The sequence below is a fragment of the Dendrobates tinctorius genome, unplaced genomic scaffold (genome assembly GCF_039654945.1).
Source record: "Dendrobates tinctorius isolate UK_male_01 unplaced genomic scaffold, ASM3965494v1 ptg000156l, whole genome shotgun sequence".
NCBI lineage: Eukaryota > Metazoa > Chordata > Amphibia > Anura > Dendrobatidae > Dendrobates > Dendrobates tinctorius.
In genome coordinates, this window is record NW_027361823.1 from 7,034,889 (window position 1) to 7,055,699 (window position 20,811).

At 42.7% G+C, this 20,811-nt stretch overlaps 1 protein-coding gene across 1 annotated transcript in view; it reads right to left on the reverse strand.

Moving 5' to 3' along the window:
• Nucleotides 1-8,051: 8,051 nt before the first annotated feature.
• The window catches only part of CUNH8orf76 (chromosome unknown C8orf76 homolog), a 41,465-nt gene continuing 28,705 nt past the window's right edge, over nucleotides 8,052-20,811 (reverse strand). Inside the window, exons 4-6 of the mRNA XM_073548201.1 lie at nucleotides 16,156-16,571; nucleotides 9,128-9,260; nucleotides 8,052-8,599 (exon numbers count right to left, since the gene is read on the reverse strand). Of these exons, the coding sequence (XP_073404302.1) occupies nucleotides 8,441-8,599; nucleotides 9,128-9,260; nucleotides 16,156-16,571 (708 nt within the window). The 3' untranslated portion in view covers nucleotides 8,052-8,440. The remainder of the gene's footprint in view (nucleotides 8,600-9,127; nucleotides 9,261-16,155; nucleotides 16,572-20,811) is intronic.

A 20,811-nucleotide genomic window follows, 5' to 3' on the forward strand; every position in this document is an offset into this window, starting at 1 on the left:
TAAGGAAATGGAAGAACACAGGTACAGTTCTTGTTAAGCCCAAAAGTGGCAGGCCAAGAAAAATATCAGAAAGGCAGAGAAGAAGAATGGTGAGAACAGTCAAGGACAATCCACAGACCACCTCCAAAGACCTGCAGCATCATCTTGCTGCAGATGGTGTCACTGTGCATCGGTCAACAATACAGCGCACTTTGCACAAGGAGAAGCTGTATGGGAGAGTGATGCGAAAGAAGCCGTTTCTGCAAGCACGCCACAAACAGAGTCGCCTAAGGTCTGCAAAAGCACATTTGGACAAGCCAGTTACATTTTGGAAGAAGGTCCTGTGGACTGATGAAACAAAGATTGAGTTGTTTGGTCATACAAAAAGGCGTTATGCATGGAGGCTAAAAAACACAGCATTCCAAGAAAAACACTTGCTACCCACAGTAAAATTTGGTGGAGGTTCCATCATGCTTTGGGGCTGTGTGGCCAATGTCGGCACCGGGAATCTTGTTAAAGTTGAGGGTCGCATGGATTCAACTCAGTATCAGCAGATTCTTGACAATAATGGGCAAGAATCATTGACGAAGTTGAAGTTACGCAGGGGATGGATATGTCAGCAAGACAATGATCCAAAACACCACTCCAAATCTACTCAGGCATTCATGCAGAGGAACAATTACAATGTTCTGGAATGGCCATCCCAGTCCCCAGACCTGAATATCATTGAACATCTGTGGGATGAATTGAAGCGGGCTGTCCATGCTCGGCGACCATCAAACTTAACTGAACTGGAATTGTTTTGTAAACAGGAATGGTCACAAATACCTTCATCCAGGATCCAGGAACTCATTAATAGCTACAGGAAGCGACTAGAGGCTGTTATTTTTGCAAAAGGAGGATCTACGAAATATTAATGTCACTTTTATGTTGAGGTGCCCATACTTTTGCACCGGTCAAATTTTGTTAAAATGCAGATTGCACATTTTCTGTTAGTACAATAAACCTCATTTGAATCCAGAAATATAACTGAGTCCATCAGTTATTAGATATATGAAACTGAAATAGCTGTTGCAAAAGCCAAAATTGTTATAAAGAAAAAGGTTAACATTAATAGGGGTGCCCAAACTTTAACATATGACTATATTTTTTTTTCTATTTTCTGCTCTTTAACCCTGGGGTGTTTTATAGTAATTTGCGTTCTATAGTGAAAAAAATATGTTATAGCTCCTGCCCGAGCACAGGTCTGGATAGTAATTACTAGGGTTAAAAGGCTTCTCAGTCCTATCCCTAGAATAGAAAGGTATTCTTTAACCCCATCCGGACATGGACAATTTCAGTTTTTGTATTTTCCTCCCCTTCTATTTTAGAGCCGTAACTTTTTTTTTTAGTCCACATTGACGTACGAGGGCCTGTTTTTTTGTGGGATGTATTGTACTTTTGAATGATACCATTTATTTTACCACAAAGTATACTGGAAAATGGGGAAAAAATTCCAAGTACACAGAAATTGCAAAAAAAACCCGGCATTCTAACATTGTTTTTTAGGAATTGTTTTTACGACAAACATTGTTTGGTAAAAAATGACCTGCCACTATGATTCTCCTCATCAGTGCGATTATGGCAATACCACACTTGTACAGATTTCCAAATTATTTTAGTGGTGGAAACAAAAATAGATTTTCGAAAAAAAAATTTGGGGCTATTGTGTAGACATTACCCAGAACTAATAAAACTAATAACAATAATATTTTTTATTTTCAGGTCAATAGAGCTGTATGAGGACTTATTTTTTGTGGGGTGGGACAACGTTGTTTTTATCAATACCATTTTTTGATCGATATGACATTTTGATAATTTTTTACAGTGTGACCACAAACAAAAACACTGTTATAATTTTGATTTTTTTTTTCTGTTTATAAAATGTGTATTTTTATGATCTTTATTTGGTGATCCAAACTTTTATGCTTTAATTTTTTTTTATATTTTTAAAAACTTTTTACTGTATTTGTTAGTCCACTTAGGGGACTTGAACACGTGATATTCTGATTGCTTGCACTATACATTGCAATTACACAGTATTGCTGTATATAGTAAAAAATCACACTCTCCTATGAAGCCCAACCTTCATTGGCACCCTGCGATCACGATATAGGGCACTTATGATGTGCCACCATGCTATTAATGACGCTGTCAGAGTTTAACAGCGGCATTTAATACGTTGTCAGTCTCAGATGTTAGAGGTAGGGTAAGAGTTCTACAGCAGCATTTAATAGGTGTGCAGTCTTGCTTGTTAGAGGTAGATTCTGGCTGCGAGTCAGTTTTATCTGCCAGGTATGGGGCAGGCTCACCCCTACACCCGCTACAGACTTGCACCGTACATTTATAGTGGATTTTGGTAAAGAGATAATGGATAGCAGTTTTATTCATTTGAACGATGTGAACTGCAGTACCAGGGACTTCCATCCATACGGACGGCAACCAGTGACAGGACAGACTATAAACTGTGCTACTTGTCTACTGTACCAGGAGATCCCATCACATTTCATGAGTCTTCTGGACTTATTTGCAGGGTAAGCGAGTGTACCCAATATCATGGTATCGGGAAATGGAGGATGTTTGTCCTAACACTCATGTTTCTGTAATATGCTGCCTCTAGCTTTAAGATTTAAATTTCCAGTATTCTAAGTATCCTAGTATAATTCATGGTATTCGATATGAACGTGGAAACTGTTTTGTATGTCTTCTATTCTTTGTCTGCATTTGGGCATTTAAAATATAATTCCCCCAGTGGCAATGTTTTACACAAAGCTCTAAATCAGTATAATTACAGTAAATACAGTACTGTAAAGGCCTGGCAGAGCATCAAAAAGGAGGAAACACAGCGTCTGGTGATGTCCATGAGTTCAAGACTTCAGGCAGTCATTGCCAACAAAAGGTTTTCAACCAAGTACTAGAAATGAACATTTTATTTACAATTATTTAATCTGTCCAATTACTTTTGGTCCCTTTAAAAACAGGGTGGCACATGTTAAGGAGCTGAAACTCCTAAACCCTTCATCCAATTTTAATATGGATACCCTCAAATGAAAGCTGAAAGTCTGAACTTCAACTGCATCTGAATTGTTTTGTTTAAAATTCATTGTGGTAATGTCTAGAACCAAAATTAGAAAAATGTTGTCTCTGTCCAAATATATATGGACCTAACTGTATACAGATCAGTCCAACAGGAGATTCCTTTTTCTCCCCTTTTAGCATTTCTTTATTCTCCTTCAGCCACTATGTGTATCCAGCTCAACAGAGCTGAGCAGACCATCCTATTCTTCCATTGTTTGATTTCCCAGGAGCACATGGCTTCTCCTTGATGCTTCAGTGTCAGGTCCTGATGTGACTCCAGGAGGATCTAAGATCAGAAGGTCACACGGTTTATTAGATTACAGGTCCTCTTTAGGATCCGTTTGTCGTTTACATTGAATTGTAGTGGACTTACTTTCATTCTGTGCTGAAAGGGTTACGGACCCTTTCTCTTCTGGCTGTGAACTTGGAGCTTGAGTACTCAGCTGCAGCACCTTGTGACCACTCCCTTCCACTATATGAACCCACTGGTTGCTTCATTGCTTGCTGGTTATAGTTCATCTATACTGACCTCTTTGACATAGCCATTTTCTGGATAAGCTGAGGTGTTCAGGCCTGTTGCAGCAGTGAAGTTTCATATTGGAGAAGCTAAGGAGTGTTCTTTGTTGTGTCTTTTCCTACTGTTCGTACCTTCCTTGTGTTGTCTTATTGTGGTAGTGGGACTAGTGTCTCGCTGGCCTGCGAACTAGACAGTGTCAATTCAGGGCCAGCAATGGCTTGGGGTTGTGATCTCGCATGGGGGAAGAAGGACCCGTCTAGGGACGATAGGGAGTGCAGGGATCAGACTCAAGCCTATTGCCAGGGTTTCCTTGTACATGTTCCCTGGTGTTGCGCCGCATGCTGGGCCTCCTTTCGGCTCCCCGTGCGACATTCAGGCCAGATCACTGTGCATACTCAGCCAACCAGTCTATAGAGAAATAGAGCCTTAACTGCGCATGCTCGACTGATAGCATTGGAGCCATGAGACTTACAAAGGGGAGACTTACATGAGACTTACAAGTCAGTTCCATTGGCATACACAAATAAATATGACCTTAACTTTGTACATACATATGATGATTTTGGGAGTACCCTTCCAAGTGTATGGTTATTGAAACTTAGCTGATTTGCATTGTATGTAGTTCCTAATGATAATTTTAAAGACATTTCATTAATTTTTTTTACGTAAAACCACACACTAAGCCATCACATGCTAGAATGGTTTCAGCATTAAATGACATCCTTGTAATTCTAGCAAATTATGTAGTAAATAATTTATTAACCAGGATAGCTAGATGATAAAAAATAAAAAAATATTGCTCATCTGTTACATAAAGGGGTTGTTTTGTCACATCACAAGATATTGATTACCTATGCTTTGTTTAGGTCATGAAAATCAGATTAGGAGGGTCCAACACCTGGCACTCCCTGATCAGCTGTTATAAGCTCTAGCTGAATAGAAACACATTGGATAGAGTCCAAATCAATGAATAGCGGTCATATCCAGACAATGCAAATCTGGTCCTAGATCACCTCATAACAGCTCATTTTGGGGAAAACGTTGTAAGGATAGCTCATTAATATCTTGTTATTGGAATGCGCTTAACATTATTTGTTAAATCTCCACTCTATACAGCAAAGAAACCTCCGTTTAATCTCGACAACAACAGCACCACCAACCGCCTTTTCCACCTGGCGCAGATCAGCACTACCACCAGCCCGCCTGTTCCACCTGGCAGCCACCAGCACCACCACCAGCCCGCCTGTTCCACCTGGCAGCCACCAGCACCACCGTCAGCCCGCCTGTTCCACCTGGCAGCCACCAGCACCACCATCAGCCCGCCTGTTCCACCTGGCAGCCAACAGCACCACCACCAGCCCGCCTGTTCCACTTGGCAGCCACCAGCATCACCACCAGCCCGCCTGTTCCACCTGGCAGCCATCAGCTGCCTCTGTTTCACCTGGCAGCCAACAGCACCACCACATCCGCCTCTGTTTCACCTGGCAGCCAACAGCACCACCACCATCCACAATGGTGATAGAGCTGTCACATGAGCACTACATCCACCAAGGACACAACGCACGCTCTGCGACCTTGCTGGAGGGGGTCCGCTTACACCAGTACCTATATATATATATATATACACATATACACACACACACACACATCAGAGGAAGCACAATTAGCTTAAGTGGGTTGCGGTGCAGAGACTCACTGGGTTCCTGCTGTGATACACTCTGCCAGCCAATCAGAGGCCAGCAGCTGACGTTGGTGGGCCAGGCATTGGCGTTGCATAGCAGTGATGCCATATCACCATTGCTGGCATGCCGATGTCAGCATCTGGCCATTGAGCCAGAACAGACAAGGATACTGCACCTCGAGGATTGGAGGGAGGCGAGTACAATATTTTTTCATAAGACTCTGGATGATGCTAGTGAGTACAGTCACATTACAACCCCTGCAGAGATGTGACAAGTTACGTAATGTGACCCTATTCACTTTATTTCTGCTGCAGTGTAACGTAGCAGCAGCTTACAATGATTTTATGCCGCATAACCTGTGCCATGGCCAAACACTGGGGAATCCAGCATCAGCATATATACAGTGTAATGTAAAGCAGAATAAAGAGATTCACTGGACTCCATGGTTATTGGATCAGGGTCATGCAAAGTTACTCGGTCGGTCAAGAACTAGTCTCCCTCAGAGCCGGACTGGCAATCTGATGGCCCTTTAAAATTCTGACTAAAGGCCCTATGTGGGCGCATTCACAAGTTCCACGGCGGCCCTCGTCAGTGCGGGCGTGTGGTTGCGGGCCTATTCAGTGTGTGCAAGCAAGACAGCACACGCACACAGGGCCTTGAGTCAGAAGTTTAAAAAGCCTGCCACCGTGCATAGGATGCTCTACTCACCAATTCCTGGGCAGATCCGACGCTGGACAGTGGACCCGCTTCAGCGCTTCATCTTTCCCCCAGGGATCTGGGTGAGTCACCAGATGTAATTTATGTATATACAGCTATTGACTTTTCACCTGTATAATGTATATAGACTGCTGTATATACAATATACAAGTTATACTGCTTTATATAATCTCAGCATCACCTATATAATGTATGTAAAGCAGTCTATATACAGTACATTATATAGATGATACTGCGATGGCTGTGACTATGTTATATACACACACACACGGGCTTCTCACAAAATTAGAATATCATCAAAAAGTTAATTTACAGTATTTCAGTTCTTCAATACAAAAAGTGACAGAGTGATGTATTTCAAGTGTTTATTTCTGTTAATGTTGATGATTATGGCTTACAGCCAATGAAAACCCAAAAGTCATTATCTCAGTAAATTAGAATAACACCAGCTTGAAAAATGATTTTAAAATTCGAAATGTTGGCCTACTGAAATGCATATTTAGTAAATGCACTCAATACTTAGTCGGGACTCCATTTGCATCAATTACTGCATCAATTCGGCGTGGCACGGAGGTGATCAGCCTGAGGCACTGCTGAGGTGTTATGGAAACCCAGGTTGCTTTGATAGCAGCCTTCAGCTTGTCTGCATTGTTGGGTCTGGTGTCGCTCATCCTCCTCTTGATAATACACCATAGATTCTCTATGGGGTTATGGTGAGGCGAGTTTGCTGCCAATCAAGCACAGTGATACTATTGTTTATAAACCAGGTATTGGTACTTTTGGCAGTGTGGACAGGTGCCAAGTCCTGCTGGAGAATGAAATTTCCATCTCCAAATAGCTTGTAGGCAGCGGGAAGCATGAAGTGCTCTAAAATTTCCTGGTAGACGGCAGCGCTGACTTTGGTCTTGATAAAACACAGTGGACCTACACCAGCAGATGACATGGCTCCCCAACCATCATTGATTGGATTGTGGCCTCTCCACTCTTCCTCCAGACTCTGGGATCTTGATTTCCAAATGAAATGCAAAATTTAATTTCCTTGTGGAGTGTGTCAATGACTGGCTTCTGGACATCTGTCAAGTCAGCAGTCTTCCCCATGATTGTGGAACCTACTGAAACAGAATAAGGGACTTTTTTAAATGCTTAGGAAGCCTTTGCAGGTGTTTTTAGATAATTATTCTAATTTACTAAGATAATGACTTTTGGGTTTTCATTGGCTGTAAGCCATAATCATCAACATTAACAGAAATAAACACTTCAAAGAGATCACTATAATATATTAACGATTCTATAATATGAGATTTACTTTTTGTATTGAAAAATTGAAATAAATGTAACTTTTTGATGATAATCTAATTTAGTGAGAAGTACCTGCATATAGCGCCATTTATTCTAAAGCATTGTATAGACATCACTGACCCCATTGGGGCTCACAGTCTACATTCCCTATCAGTATGTCTTTGGAGTGTGGGAGGAAACCGAAGCACCCAGAGGAAACCCCACACAAACACGAGGGAACATACAAACTCCTTGCAGATGTTATCCATGGGGGGGGATTTGAACCCAGGACCCCAGTGCTGCAAGGCTGCAGTGCTAACCACTGAGCCACAATAAGACAATCATACTTTTCATATACTTGTCTGTATAGACCCCTTTACAAAAGAGCAAAGACATAATTCGGTGTTGACAAACCTATATATTATAGATTGCCTAATGAAGCTCTAGATAAAATTCAATGGTGATTTTCATAAGCGCAAGCAAAATGCACCAATTATGTGGAGACCAATGTGGGAAAGTGAACCTATTTCTAAAATGTTATAAAAGCCCAATATAAGATAATGGCCTAGTCCAGATGAGGGTTTTATTCCACTGTTTTTTATAGAGACTCCTCAATAAAACTTATTCACAAAACGAAATAGATGGCAACACATTTGGCGTCTGTTTTTAACTGATTCAATGCAATGATTACGTAGGAAACTGAATTAATTTACAATCATCAAACAGCGACAACATTACTGAATAAGCAGAAATCATCCGGATAGAAGAAACTCATTTTTATTAAAAATAGACATGCACATAAATGTAGATTAAAAAAACTATTAAGCATTTTTTGTAATATAACCGTCCACATTCGACAGCGTTCTCTTAATCTCGACACAGTATTATAGGGCAACCGCTGACCTGTAGCCGGACCCTCTGTAATGAGATGTGCAGGGTGACATATCTCGCACAACCCTATTTGCAGGCCATCTGATTTGGTAAGTGATCCAGCTGTAACAATAACACTTTATTTATACAATGTATTCCGGAAAGATGTCGGTGATGACTGTGAAATAACAATATTGTAGCCCCCATTGAACAGGAATGATTAGTGGCGCCATTTCCCAGTTGCAGACAGTCAGTGATGGTGAAGGAGAGTTGATCACCTTTACTCGCTGCTCTTTAGGATCGTAGCCATTTTCTGAAACCATCTGAATTTGAACTCAGCATCAGACGGCATTATGAAAGAGGTCAATGTCTGAGTGGTTTTTGTGTCCGTTTGTCCTTCCTCCTTTGTTCTTTCTGCCAAAACATCCTCACCCATAACCTAAGGATTAGAAAAAGGTTAATTGTCACTAACTTTATTTTTTTCTCTAATTTAGCATTTGAATTAAATTTCATGTATTAAATGAAAACCTTCCCTGCGATGTCAACAGGACTGAGCACCAACAGCGTACAAGACCATTAATGGTCGTCAATCATGGTGACTCGTCCTGTGTCCATATGTGACACAGCCTCAGTATAGGCATCTCCATCTGTTTGGGTCTATAATGTAGGTAACATTGCAGATAGTGGTGGTGATTAATCAGAGGGAAGGCAAGAACAAAGGGCAAACTGATTTTTCAAGGGGCATTTGGAAAATTACCTTATTATCCCATCAGGAGGGACCCTATATATAAAGGCATCCCACAATATCACAGTCACAGTAGAACAGGGGGATTGGTCAACCATTACAGCCACCGGATCAGTCGTTATTGGCCACATTTCCGATAACATTAGATAAGATTGAATAAAGCTATTTTCTCAAGAGAGAATAAAAATTTACCTAAAAAGTAAAAAAAACAAATGTGCTCACCTCCACTATGAGCGCTGTTTGCTCTTCTAATAATCCGAGCTTTTCTAATTGTTTTTCTATTTGCTCCTGTGTCTTCATATTGTTCTCCAGTACAAATGATGCCTGCTGGGGCTGTATGAGCCGTAATAGGAGCCTATGAGAAGAACGATCACAGGTTAGGCAGATCTGTGTGAGACGTTATTCAGACGCCCGTGTTGCATGTACCGGTTGTATCAGTGTTTTTCATGGATACAACAGGCCACCATTATAATCTATGGCGCTATTCACACCATCGTGTTCTGTCACAGACCTTGTGTCCATTTTTCTCCGGTATCATGGATGAAAAGGGCCAACACAAGTGTATGGGACTGTGAGAAACATGTACAGCACACGGATGGCATTGGTGAACTGCCCGTATATAACACTGTAAAGAATAAGAGAAACTTTGTTCATCTGTGAAAAACACTGATGACAAAATGGACACATGGACCAAACACTGAGGAACATGGATGCAAAACATTGATGACACCGGCACCATTTTTTTCATGTACGTGTTTAAACAGATACATGTTGTATGACACCATGGTGTGGTTAAAGCTTATACATGTGTTATCAACTACTTTTATACTGACAACCTCTCCAGATGGGCACAAATGGCACCCTCGCTGACTAGCCGTTATCACCTCTGTCCAAAGAATCATAGAGTTGGAAGGGACCTCCTGGATCATCTGGTCCACCCCCCTGCTCAAAGGAGGATTCACTAAATCATCCCAGACAGATGTCTGTCCAGCCTCTGTTTGAAGACTTCTATTGAAGGAGAACTCACCACCTCTCGTGGCAGCCAGTTCCACTCATTGATCACCCTCACTGTTAAAAAGTTTTTTCTAATATCTAATCTGTCTCCTCCCATTCAGTTTCATCCCATTGCTCCTAGTCTTTCCTTGTGCAAATGAGAATAAAGATGATCCTTATACAATGTGACAGCCCTTGAGATATTTGTAGACAGCTATTAAGTCTCCTCTCAGTCTTCTTTTCTGCAAGCTAAACATTCCCAACTCATGTAACCTTTCCTCATAGGACATGGTTTGCAGACCGGTCACCATTCTGGTCGTTCTTCTCTGAACTTTCTCCAGTTTGTTAATGTCTTTTTTTAAAATGTGGCGCCCAAAACTGGACACAGTATTCCAGATGAGATCTGACCAAAGAGGAGTAGAGGGCAATAATGACTTCACGTGATCTAGACTGTATGCTTCTGTTAATACATCCTAGAATTGTATTTGCTTTTTTGCTGCTGCATCACACTGTTGACTCATGATCTGTCTGTGATCTATTAGTATACCCAAGTCTTTTTCACATGTGCTGTTGCTTAGCTCCATTCAGTATATGCTTTTTTCATTTTTATTGCCAGATGTAGCACTTTGTAGTTTTCCCTGTTAAAAACCATTCTATTAGTTGCCGCCCATTGCTCCAGTTTTATATCTTTTTTAATCCTCTCTCTCCTCTAGTATTAGCTATCCCACCTAGCTTTGTATAGCCAGCAAATTTAATCAGTTTACCCTCAATTCTTTCATTTAAATCATTGATAAAGATGTTGAACAATATAGGGCCCATGACAGAGCCCTGTGGTACCCCACTTGAGACATTCTTCCAACTGGATGTGCAGCCATTTACGACCACTCTTTGGATCCGATCACTAAGTCAGTTAGGTGGATTCACAACTGTTGCCTTGTCCATTCCATACTTAGACATTTTTTCAATAAGGATTGTGTGAGATACTTTGTCAAATGCTTTGATGAAGTCAAGATATACTATATCTACAGCATGTCCCTGATCCACCCAGTCAGTGATTCTGTCATAGAAGGAAATTAAGTTACTCTGACATGACTTATTAGTTACAAACCCATGCTGACTATTTAATCACTTTATTCTTATTCAGGTACTTACATACATATCGTTTAATAATTTGTTCAAAGATATTTCCTGGTTAGGAAGTCAGACTCCCCAGCCTATAGTTCCCTGGGTGCATCATCTTCCTCTTTTTGAAGATAGGAACAACATTTGCTCTTCTCCAGTCTTCTGGGACTTCTGCTGTTCTCCAAGAATTTTTAAAGATTATGGAGAGTGGTTCAAAATTTTCTTCTGCTATCTCCTTCAGTACTCTGGGGTGTAATTCATCTGGACCTGGAGACTTGAATTAATTCATGTTAGCTAAGTGTTTCCTTACTATCTTTCGGTTTATAGATATCCTGGATTCTTCTATTCCCTTAATATTACAGTGAAGATCAGTTGATATTACATACCCGGGGGCGGCACATACTCAGATTGCGATCTCAGCAACGAGTTCTCGGGACAAGATCTTGTTGCAGAGTTCTCAATCTGACCATGCACTGCCCACGGCAGCCATTGTCCAGGAGGCCACCGCATCGCAGTAATGAATGTGCGGGGGACTTCGGGAAAATGGACACCGGGGGCGGCGCATGCTCAGATTGAGATCTCGGCAACGAGATCTCGGGTGCCAAGATCTTGTCTCCTGAGATCTCAATCTGAGCATGCGCCGCGCCCCGGCGGCCATTTTCCCGGAGGCTACTGCATTGCAGTAATGGATATGCGGGGGGCTCCGGGCTTTCACAAAATGCTGGCGGAGCCACCCACTCTTGCCTCCTCCAGCAGCAACCCCGTAACCCCGCTCCACTGCGGCCGCTAAGGTATATCCGCATTATAAGACGCATCCCCATTTCCCCCAAAATTTTTTGGGAAAAAAGTGCATCTTATAATCCGAAAAATATAGTAAATACTTGGTTAAGCATACAATAATTAACCAGAGCCAGCTTGGGTTTGTAGCAAACAAGTCATGCTAGACTAATCCAATTTCCTTCTATGATAGAATCATTGACTGGGTAGATCAGGGACATGCTGTAGATATAGTATATCTCGACTTCGGCAAAGCATTTGACAAAGTATCTCACACCAATCTTATTGAAAAAATGACCAAATATGGGCTTGACAAGGCTATGGTTAGGTGGATTCATACCTGGCTTAGTGATGGTATTTAAAGAGTGGTAATAAATGGTTGCATAACCAATTGGAAGAGTGCTTCAAGTGGGGTACCACAAGGCTCTGTCCAATGTTTGTTCAACATTTTTATAAATGATCTAGTTAAGGGAACTGAAAATTAAAGGGAACCTGTCACCAGTTTTGGTCAATGTGAAGTGTGGCCAATACCTTTCGGGCTGATATACAGCATTCTATAATGTTGTATATAAGCTCCTAACCAAACCTGTAAGAGAACAAAAATAACTTTTATTATACTCACCTGCAAGGCGGTCCGGTCCGAGGGGTGTCGCTCTTCTTGGTACGGAGCCTCCCATCTTCTTACGATCGCCATCCTTCTTCTGCACAGGCGTACTTCTCTGACCTGTTGAGGGCAGAGCAAGGTACTGCAGTGTGCATGCGCTGGGGCTCTTTGACCTTTTCCAGGGCCTGCGCACTGCAGCACTTTATTCTACCCTCAACAGGTCAGAAAAGTACGCCTGCGCAGGAGCGCGATGCAGAGGAGATTGTGTGGATGACATAAGGATGCGTCATCCACATGAAGCAAGCAGGAGGATGGCGATCATAAGAAGACAGGAGGCACCGGACCAAGACCTGCGACACCTCTTGGACCGGACGGACCCGCAGGTGAATATAAGTTATTTTTCGTCTTTACAGGTCGAGTTGGGGGCTTATATACAGCATTATAGAATGCATTATAGATACAGCATTATAGAATACAGCATTATAGAATGCTGTATATCAGCCCCAAAAGATGGTGGTCTTACTTCACATAGGCCAAAACTAGTGACAGGTTTACTTTAAACTGATCAAATTTGCAGATTATGCACAGCTAGAAGAGATAGCTAACACTAGAGAAGACAGAGAAAGGATTCAGAAGAGAAGGATCTAGATAAGCTTGAACAATGGGCAGCGACTAAGAATGGTATTTAACAGGGTGAAATGCAAGATTCTACATCTGGGCAAGAAAAACAAAAATTACATCTACAGAATAGGAGGAACAAAACTAAGCAATAGCACATGTGAAAAAGACGTGGGTATACTGATATCACAGACTGCACATGAGTCAACAGTGTGATGCAGCAGCAAAATTGGCAAATACAGTTCTAGGATGTATTAACCCCATTACTCCCAAGGGTGGATTGCACGTTCATGACCGGGCCAATTTTTACAATTCTGACCACTGTCCCTTTATGAGGTAATAACTCTGGAACACTTTCATGGATCCCGGTGATTCTGACAATGTTTTCTTGTGACATATTGTACTTCATGTTAGTGGTAACATTTCATTGATATAACTTGCATTTATTTCTGGAAAAAATGGAAATTTGGCAAAAATGTAGAAAATTTCGCAATTTTCCAACTTTGAATTTTTATGCCCTTAAATCACAGAGATATGGCACACAAAAAACTTAATAAATAACATTTCCCACGTTTACTTTACATCAGCACAATTTGGGAACCAAAATTTTTTTTTGTTAGGAAGTTATAAGGGTTAAAAGTTGACCAGCGATTTCTCATTTTTACAACACCATTTTAATTTAGCGACCGCATCACATTTTAAGTCACTTTGAGGGGTCTATATGATAGAAAATACCCAAAAGTGACACCATTCTAAAAATTGCACCCCTCAAGGTGCTCAAAACCACATAAAGAAGTTTATTAACTCTTCAGATGCTTCACAGGAATTTTTTTGAACATTTAAAAAAAAAATAAAAAAAAATGAACATTTAACTTTTTTTCACAAAAAAATTACTTCAAGTCCAATTTTTTTTTTATTTTACCAAGGGTAACAGGAGAAATTGGACTGCAAAAGTTATTGTTCAATTTGTCCTGAGTACGCTGATACCTGATATGTGGGGGGAACCACTGTTTCGGCGCATGGCAGAGCTCAGAAGAGAAGGAGCGCTGTTTGACTTTTTCAACGCAAAATTGACTGGAATTCAGATTGGACGCCATGTCACGTTTGGAGAGCCCCTGATGTACCTAAACAGTGGAAACCCCCCACAAGTGACCCCATTTTGGAAACTCGACCCCCCAAGGAACTTATCTAGATGTATGGTAAGCACTTTGAATCCCCAAGTGCTTCAAAGAAGTTTATAACGCCCGGGTGTGAAAATAAAAAAATAATATTTTTTCCACAAACATGATCTTTTAGTCCCCATTTTTTTTATTTTCCCAAGGGTAACAGGACCCCAAAAGTTATTGTGCAATTTGTCCTGAGTACGCCGATACCCCATATGTGGCGGTAAACGACTATTTGGGCGCATGGCAGAGCTCGGAAGGGAAGCAGCGCCATTTGACTTTTTTGGCTGGAATTGAGATGGGACGCCATGTCACGTTTGGAAAGCCCCTGATGTGCCAAAACAGTGGAAACCCCCCACAAATGACACCATTTTGGAAACTAGACCCCCAAGGAACTTATCTAGATGTGTGGTGATCACTTTGAACCCCCAAGTGCTTCACAGAAGTTTATAACGTAGAGCCATAAAAATTAAAATATCACATTGTTTTTCTACAAAAATGATAATTTTGCCCCCAATTTTTTATTTTCCCAAGGGTAACAGGAGAAATTGGACCCCAAACGTTGTTGTGCAATTTGTCCGGAGTAGGCTGATACCCCATATGTGGGGGTAAACCACTGTTAGGGCGCATGGCAGAGCTTGGAAGGGAAGGAGAACCATTTGACTTTTTCAGCGCAGAATTGGCTGGAATTGAGATCAGATGCCGTTGCGTTTGGAGAGCCCCTGATATGCCCAAACAGTGGAAACCCCCCAATTCTAACTCCAACCCTAACCCCAACACACCCCTAACCCTAATCTCAGCCCTAACCCTAATGGGAAAATGGAAATAAATACATTTTTTTTTATTTTATTATTTTTCCCTAACTAAGGGGGTGATAACGGGGGGTTTGATTTACTATTTATGGCGGTTTTTATGTTTGGCAGCTGTCACACGCTAAAAGACACTTTTTATTGTAAAAATAGTTTTTGCATCACCACATTTTGAGAGCTATAATTTTTCCATATTTTGACCCACCGAGTCATGTGAGGTCTTATTTTTTGCGGGACGAGTTGACGTTTTTATTGGTACCATTTTAGGGCGCCGCTGATCACTTAGACGTACTATCCCGTCCCTGGTCATACGGGCCCGGGTACCGTGGACGGGATAGTACGTCTGATGTCAGAAAGGGGTTAAAAGAAGCATAGAGTCTAGATCACGTAAAGTAATTATTACCCTCTACTCCTCCTTGGTAAGGCCTCATCTGGAATACTGTGTCCAGTTCTGGGCACATTTTAAAAAAAAGACTGTGAAAAACTGGAGCAAGTTCAGAGAAGAGCTACCAGGATGGTGAGCGGACTGCAAAGTATAGTTGCATCTCACAAAATTAGAATATCATCAAAAAGTTAACTTATTTCAGTTCTTCAGTACAAAAAGTGAAACTCATATTATATATAGTCATTACAAACAAAGTGATCTATTTCAAGTGTTTATTTCTGTTGATGATTTGGGTTTTCATTGGCTGTAAGCCATAATCATCAACATAAATAAACACGTGAAATAGATCACTCTGTAATTTTGCAAGATGCACCTGTATGTCTTAAGAGGAACGTTTAAAGGCTATGGGAATGTTTAGCTTTCAAAAAAAAAAAAAGGCCAAGGAGACTTAATAGCTGTCTACAAGTATCTGAAGGAATGTCACAGTGTAGAGGGATCATCATTATTCTAATTTGCACACGAGAAGCAATGGAATGAAACTGAAAGGGAGAAGACACAGATTAGATATTAGGAAAAACTTTTTGACAGAGTGATCAATGAGTGGAACAGGCTGCCACAAGAGGTGGTGAGTTCACCTTCAATGGAAGTCTTCAAACAGAGGCAGGATGGACAGAGAGATGGTTTACTGAATCAAGTGCTGCAGGGGGTTGGACACTATGAACCATGAGGTCCCTTCCAACTCTAACATTCTATAAAAACATTCTATATCCTATATATACCTTGCCCTAATGAAGCAGGCACATGACCACGTCCACAGCTGCTCCCTGCTTGTGTCGGCCGTCAGAGAGGAAGAGTCACTTCTATTACAGGGTCCTAGCTCGCAGTTATCTCTGGATACGGTGGGGTCTCTTGCTCTCACAATGTCATGTACACATTGCTGTGCTCCCAGTGGCGTCTGACACCATAAGCCGAATCTATCGGAGTTATGTGATGGATCCTTGCAGTTAGTGATGGAGAGGAAAAGTCTCATGTAAGATTCAGCCAGACAAATCCAGAACTGTGGCCTGAATGGATGCAGAGAAATCAGTTGTTGCAAACAAGATATTTCTTCTTGTAGATTCCCCGAATGATGGTGAATAGTTGCTTGGAGATTTAAGACCCCAGTCAGGTGATCAGTGTTACCAACACCTTCTACCTACAAAAAATAAAATAAAACCGGTATAGTCACTTTTAATAATTTTTGCCAAAGATTTAACCTTAGTCTTTCACCTACTGTAATGTAGAGTACGATGATAGCATACACAGGACCATCCAGAGCCCACAATACATTTATATGGAAAGGAGTTATATAATATCAGAAAATGGCTGTTTTGTCACAGAACCAATCCCATTAAATAGGATCTGTCATTTGTCATATTGCCTGTGGTGTAGTAACCACTGAGTCCGCTAGGGGGCGCTGTGTGGATGTCCCAGGAGAAAGGATGAATGGCAGATTACGGAATGGCCGTTATGTATCTCAAAGTGGGTGGCTTTGGGATGGAGACTTATGTGTTGATCAGCAGTGATACTGCTGAGGTGCTGTTTCAATGTGTAAGGGAGAAGTCTCCAGGTAACGAGATGGGCGGGCCTGGTTACCTACAAACCCACCCAGGGGGTGTGTTTAAAGCACTATTGTAAAGAGTGTGTAAAGGCTTGAAGGACCTGTGATGAGGTCAGAGTCATGTGACCCGGTGGGCGTGGCTATGGACCATATAATGTGGCCAGGGTAGGTCACATGGGGGGGTGAATGCTGGGACCTGGTTGGTCCAGTGTGGAAGGTCCCGCTGAGATGAGGCTTCCTGCCTGACAGCACGTGTGGACGCTGTGTTTAATGGCTGCAAGTGCCTGAGCGTTCCCTGGAGGGAATGAATGTCTGCAGTATGGAGAAGCAGCCATGAGAGAACCCTGACAGGGTGAGATATAACTGTGAGGCTGAAAAGCCTGCGTATTGGACAGCGTATAAACCACATGGACTATACTGGTTTATGGAAAACCTGTGCCGGATCTGATTTTGTGGCTGCCAAGCGAGTGATCCCCTACTTAAATGACAGCGCTAATTCACATGTCACATTTATAATTATTTTGTGCAAATGATGCTGTTCTGAATCGGGCATTGCTTTTTTCCTTTTCCCTGTGTAACTCCTCTCCTCTGCCTTTTATGTACGGCAAATCTTGTCCCTTTTGGCTAAATGAGAATGATCCAAAACTCCTCCATATGGGGGTCTTTTACAGACTACTCTAAGTTGGCTGAAAAGACTACGTTATGCAAGGAGTAAAGTGCCATAATTCATTAATGGAGAAAAAACAAAATGATGCAAATTCAAGTGAACAGAATCAATTACGTATTTTTCGCTTTATAAGACGCACTTTTGTTCCCCCAAATTTTGGGGGAAAGTGGGGGGTGCGTCTTATAAAGCGAATCTGTGTGCTGCTGTGCTATAGAGTTGGGGGGGGGGGCGGCTCTGGCATGGAGTCAGGGGGCTGGGGTGGGGTGGGCTGGATGGGGGCTGCAGAGACAGCGGGAGGTCCTGTGCTCCCGCTCATTAGGCTCATGTAATATTCACTGCACCCGCTGTCCATCACCTTGGTGCTGAAACAGCGCCGAGTTGGTAGACAGGGGAGCGGTGCATATTACATGTGCCTGCACTCACCCCCAGTCACTATAGACACTTGCCTACTGATGATCACTCCTGGTCTCAGCTCCCCCGTGGCTTTCCTGTGTCCAGTCTGCTGTCATCCTCCTGCAGGGTGAGCGGCAGCAGCAGCTCATTCAGGCAGCTCATTGCTTCAGGACTTTGCATGATGTGACCATAGGACCTGCGGTCACATGACTCCCAGTGTGCACTGCGAGTCACATGACCGCAGCTGAGCAGCTCCTATTGGTCACATCATGGAAGGTCCTGTAGCTACAATGAGCTGCTTGAATGAGCAGCAGCTGCGTGTGCCCTGCAGGAGGAGGATGACTCAGCACAGACACAGGTAAGCCACAGGGGAGCTGGGAGCAGGAGCGATCATCAGTAGGTGAGTTAACTGTTTATTATTTTAGCATGTGCTTGCCAGCAGGGGGGAAATATAGGGATGGGGGCCATGTGTGACAGCAGGGGGAAATATAGGGGTGGGGGGGACAATGTGTGCCTGCAGGGGGAAATATATGAACAAGGGGCCATGTGTGCCAGCAGGGGGGAATAAAGGGATGGGAGGGGGCAATATGTGCCAGCAGGGGGGAATATATGGAGGGGGGGACAATGTGTGCCAGCAGGGGGGAATATATGGAGGGGGGGGACAATGTGTGCCAGCAGGGGGGAGTTTGTCCCCCCTCCATAATGTGTGCCAGCAGTGGGAATATATGGAGGGGGGCAATGTGTGCCAGCAGGGGGGAATATATGGAGGGGAGGACAATGTGTGCCAGCAGGGGGGATTATAGGAACGGGGGGACAATGTGTGCCAGCAGGGGGGATTATAGGACCGGGGTGACAATGTGTGCAAGCAGGGTGGAACATAGGGACGGGGGGGATGTGTGAATGCCAGCAGGGGAGAATATAGGGACAGGGGGTCAATGTGTGCCAGCAGGGGAAATATAGGGACGGGGGGCCGTGTGCGTACCAGCAGGGGGGCATATAGTGACTGGGGGGGTCATATCCAGGATAGGATGGGGGGCTATGTGCCAGCACAAGGGCCATGTGCCAGCATGGGGGTTATATAGATACCAGGATGAGGGACATATATATGATTTGTAAGACAGACACTGGTATTATAAGACACACCTCCATTTAACATAAAAAAACATTTTTTTCTCTTTTTCTTCACCAAATTTGGGGGTGCGTCTTATAATCAGGTGCGTCTTATAAAGCGAAAAATACGGTACACATTTAAGGCAAGTGGCAGCTTCTCTACAAAGGGAGTTGTTCAACAGGAAAAAGTTGTCTTATTGTACTTACAGTAAAAACTGATGAATCCTCCTAAGTTTATTTTAATTAAGAAAGCTGCCAGAATACCGACATTTAGCACTGTGCAAAAGTTTTAGGCAGGCGTGAAAAAAAAATGCTCCACACTAAGAATGGTTACAAAATAGAAGTGTTTATTTTTAACAGTTAACAAAATGCAAAGTGAATTAAACAAAAGAGAAATCTACATTAAATCAATATTTGTGGTGACCGCCCTTTGCCTTCAATACAGCAACAAAGCATCAATTCTTCTGGCTGCACTTGTAGTTTTTGAAGGAACTAGACAGAGATTGTTCCAAACATCTTGGAGAACTAACCACAGATCTTCTGTTGATGTTGGCTTGTGCAAAACCTTCTGTCTCTTCATGTAATCTCAGACAGACTTGATGTTGACATCAGAGCTCTCTAGCGCCATGTCATCACTTCTACGACTCATTCTGCTTTACACTGAAGACTGTTCTTAATGACTGACTGTATGTTTGGGTTAATTTTCCAGCTGCCAAAAAACTTTGGAGCCAGATGCCTCCCTGATGGTATTCCATGGTGGCTAATTATCTCCCTATATGTCTCAGCATTGAGGACTCTATTATTCCTGACCAAACACCCAACTCTATTTGCTGAATTGCATGGACTATCCACCCTGCTTCCCCATTGCCGGCAGACACTGTTAGCACCATGCCGGCTTCCCGGCGTGTCAGTTCACTCATCAGTGCTGCAGTTGGCTCCTCTCCCCCTCATGCACCCAATAGCACTTCAAGCCGGGCCTTTGGCCATATTCTAAGAACACACACGTGCGCGCTCCCGCCCTCTTAAAGGGCCAGCGCATGCATTGCTATTTCCTCCCCAGCCAATGGTTTTGAGGCATTATGTATATATTGCGTCCTCTCCACTGGGGAGGTGCCTGAGCAACCTTCCTGTTTCAGTCTAGGTTGTGTAAGGTCGCACACCAGTGCAGGTTCTACCTGCTGCACTCTGAGGCAAATCTCCTGCCTGCTGCACTCTGACGCAAACACTGTATCTGATATCAACTCTATCTGTTGCACTCTGATACAAGCTCAGACACTTCCATCCAGTCTGTTCTTCGGGTCCAGCTGCTGCGTGACCATTGATCTGCCCTGGAGTGGTACCTGGTGTTCATCGGGAGCCAAGTCTAACCTCACCATCAGAGGCTCTAGTGAATAGTCAAGTGATCGCTTTTGTCACGCCCCTCCAGGCTCTCCACAGTCTGTGGCACTGTGGTTTCACAAACCACCTTCGTGACAGACACTCTGCTCTTCAGGCCTTTGGCAAATAAACTGTCTTTTGTTGCAGCCAAATATTTCACATTTGGACTCATCAGTCCAAAGCATCTGCTGCCATGTTTGTGCACCCGGTTTCTTTGTTTTTGTGAATAGTTGAGTCACTCGGCCTTGTTACCATATTGGAGATATGTTTTTTTGGACACAATTATTT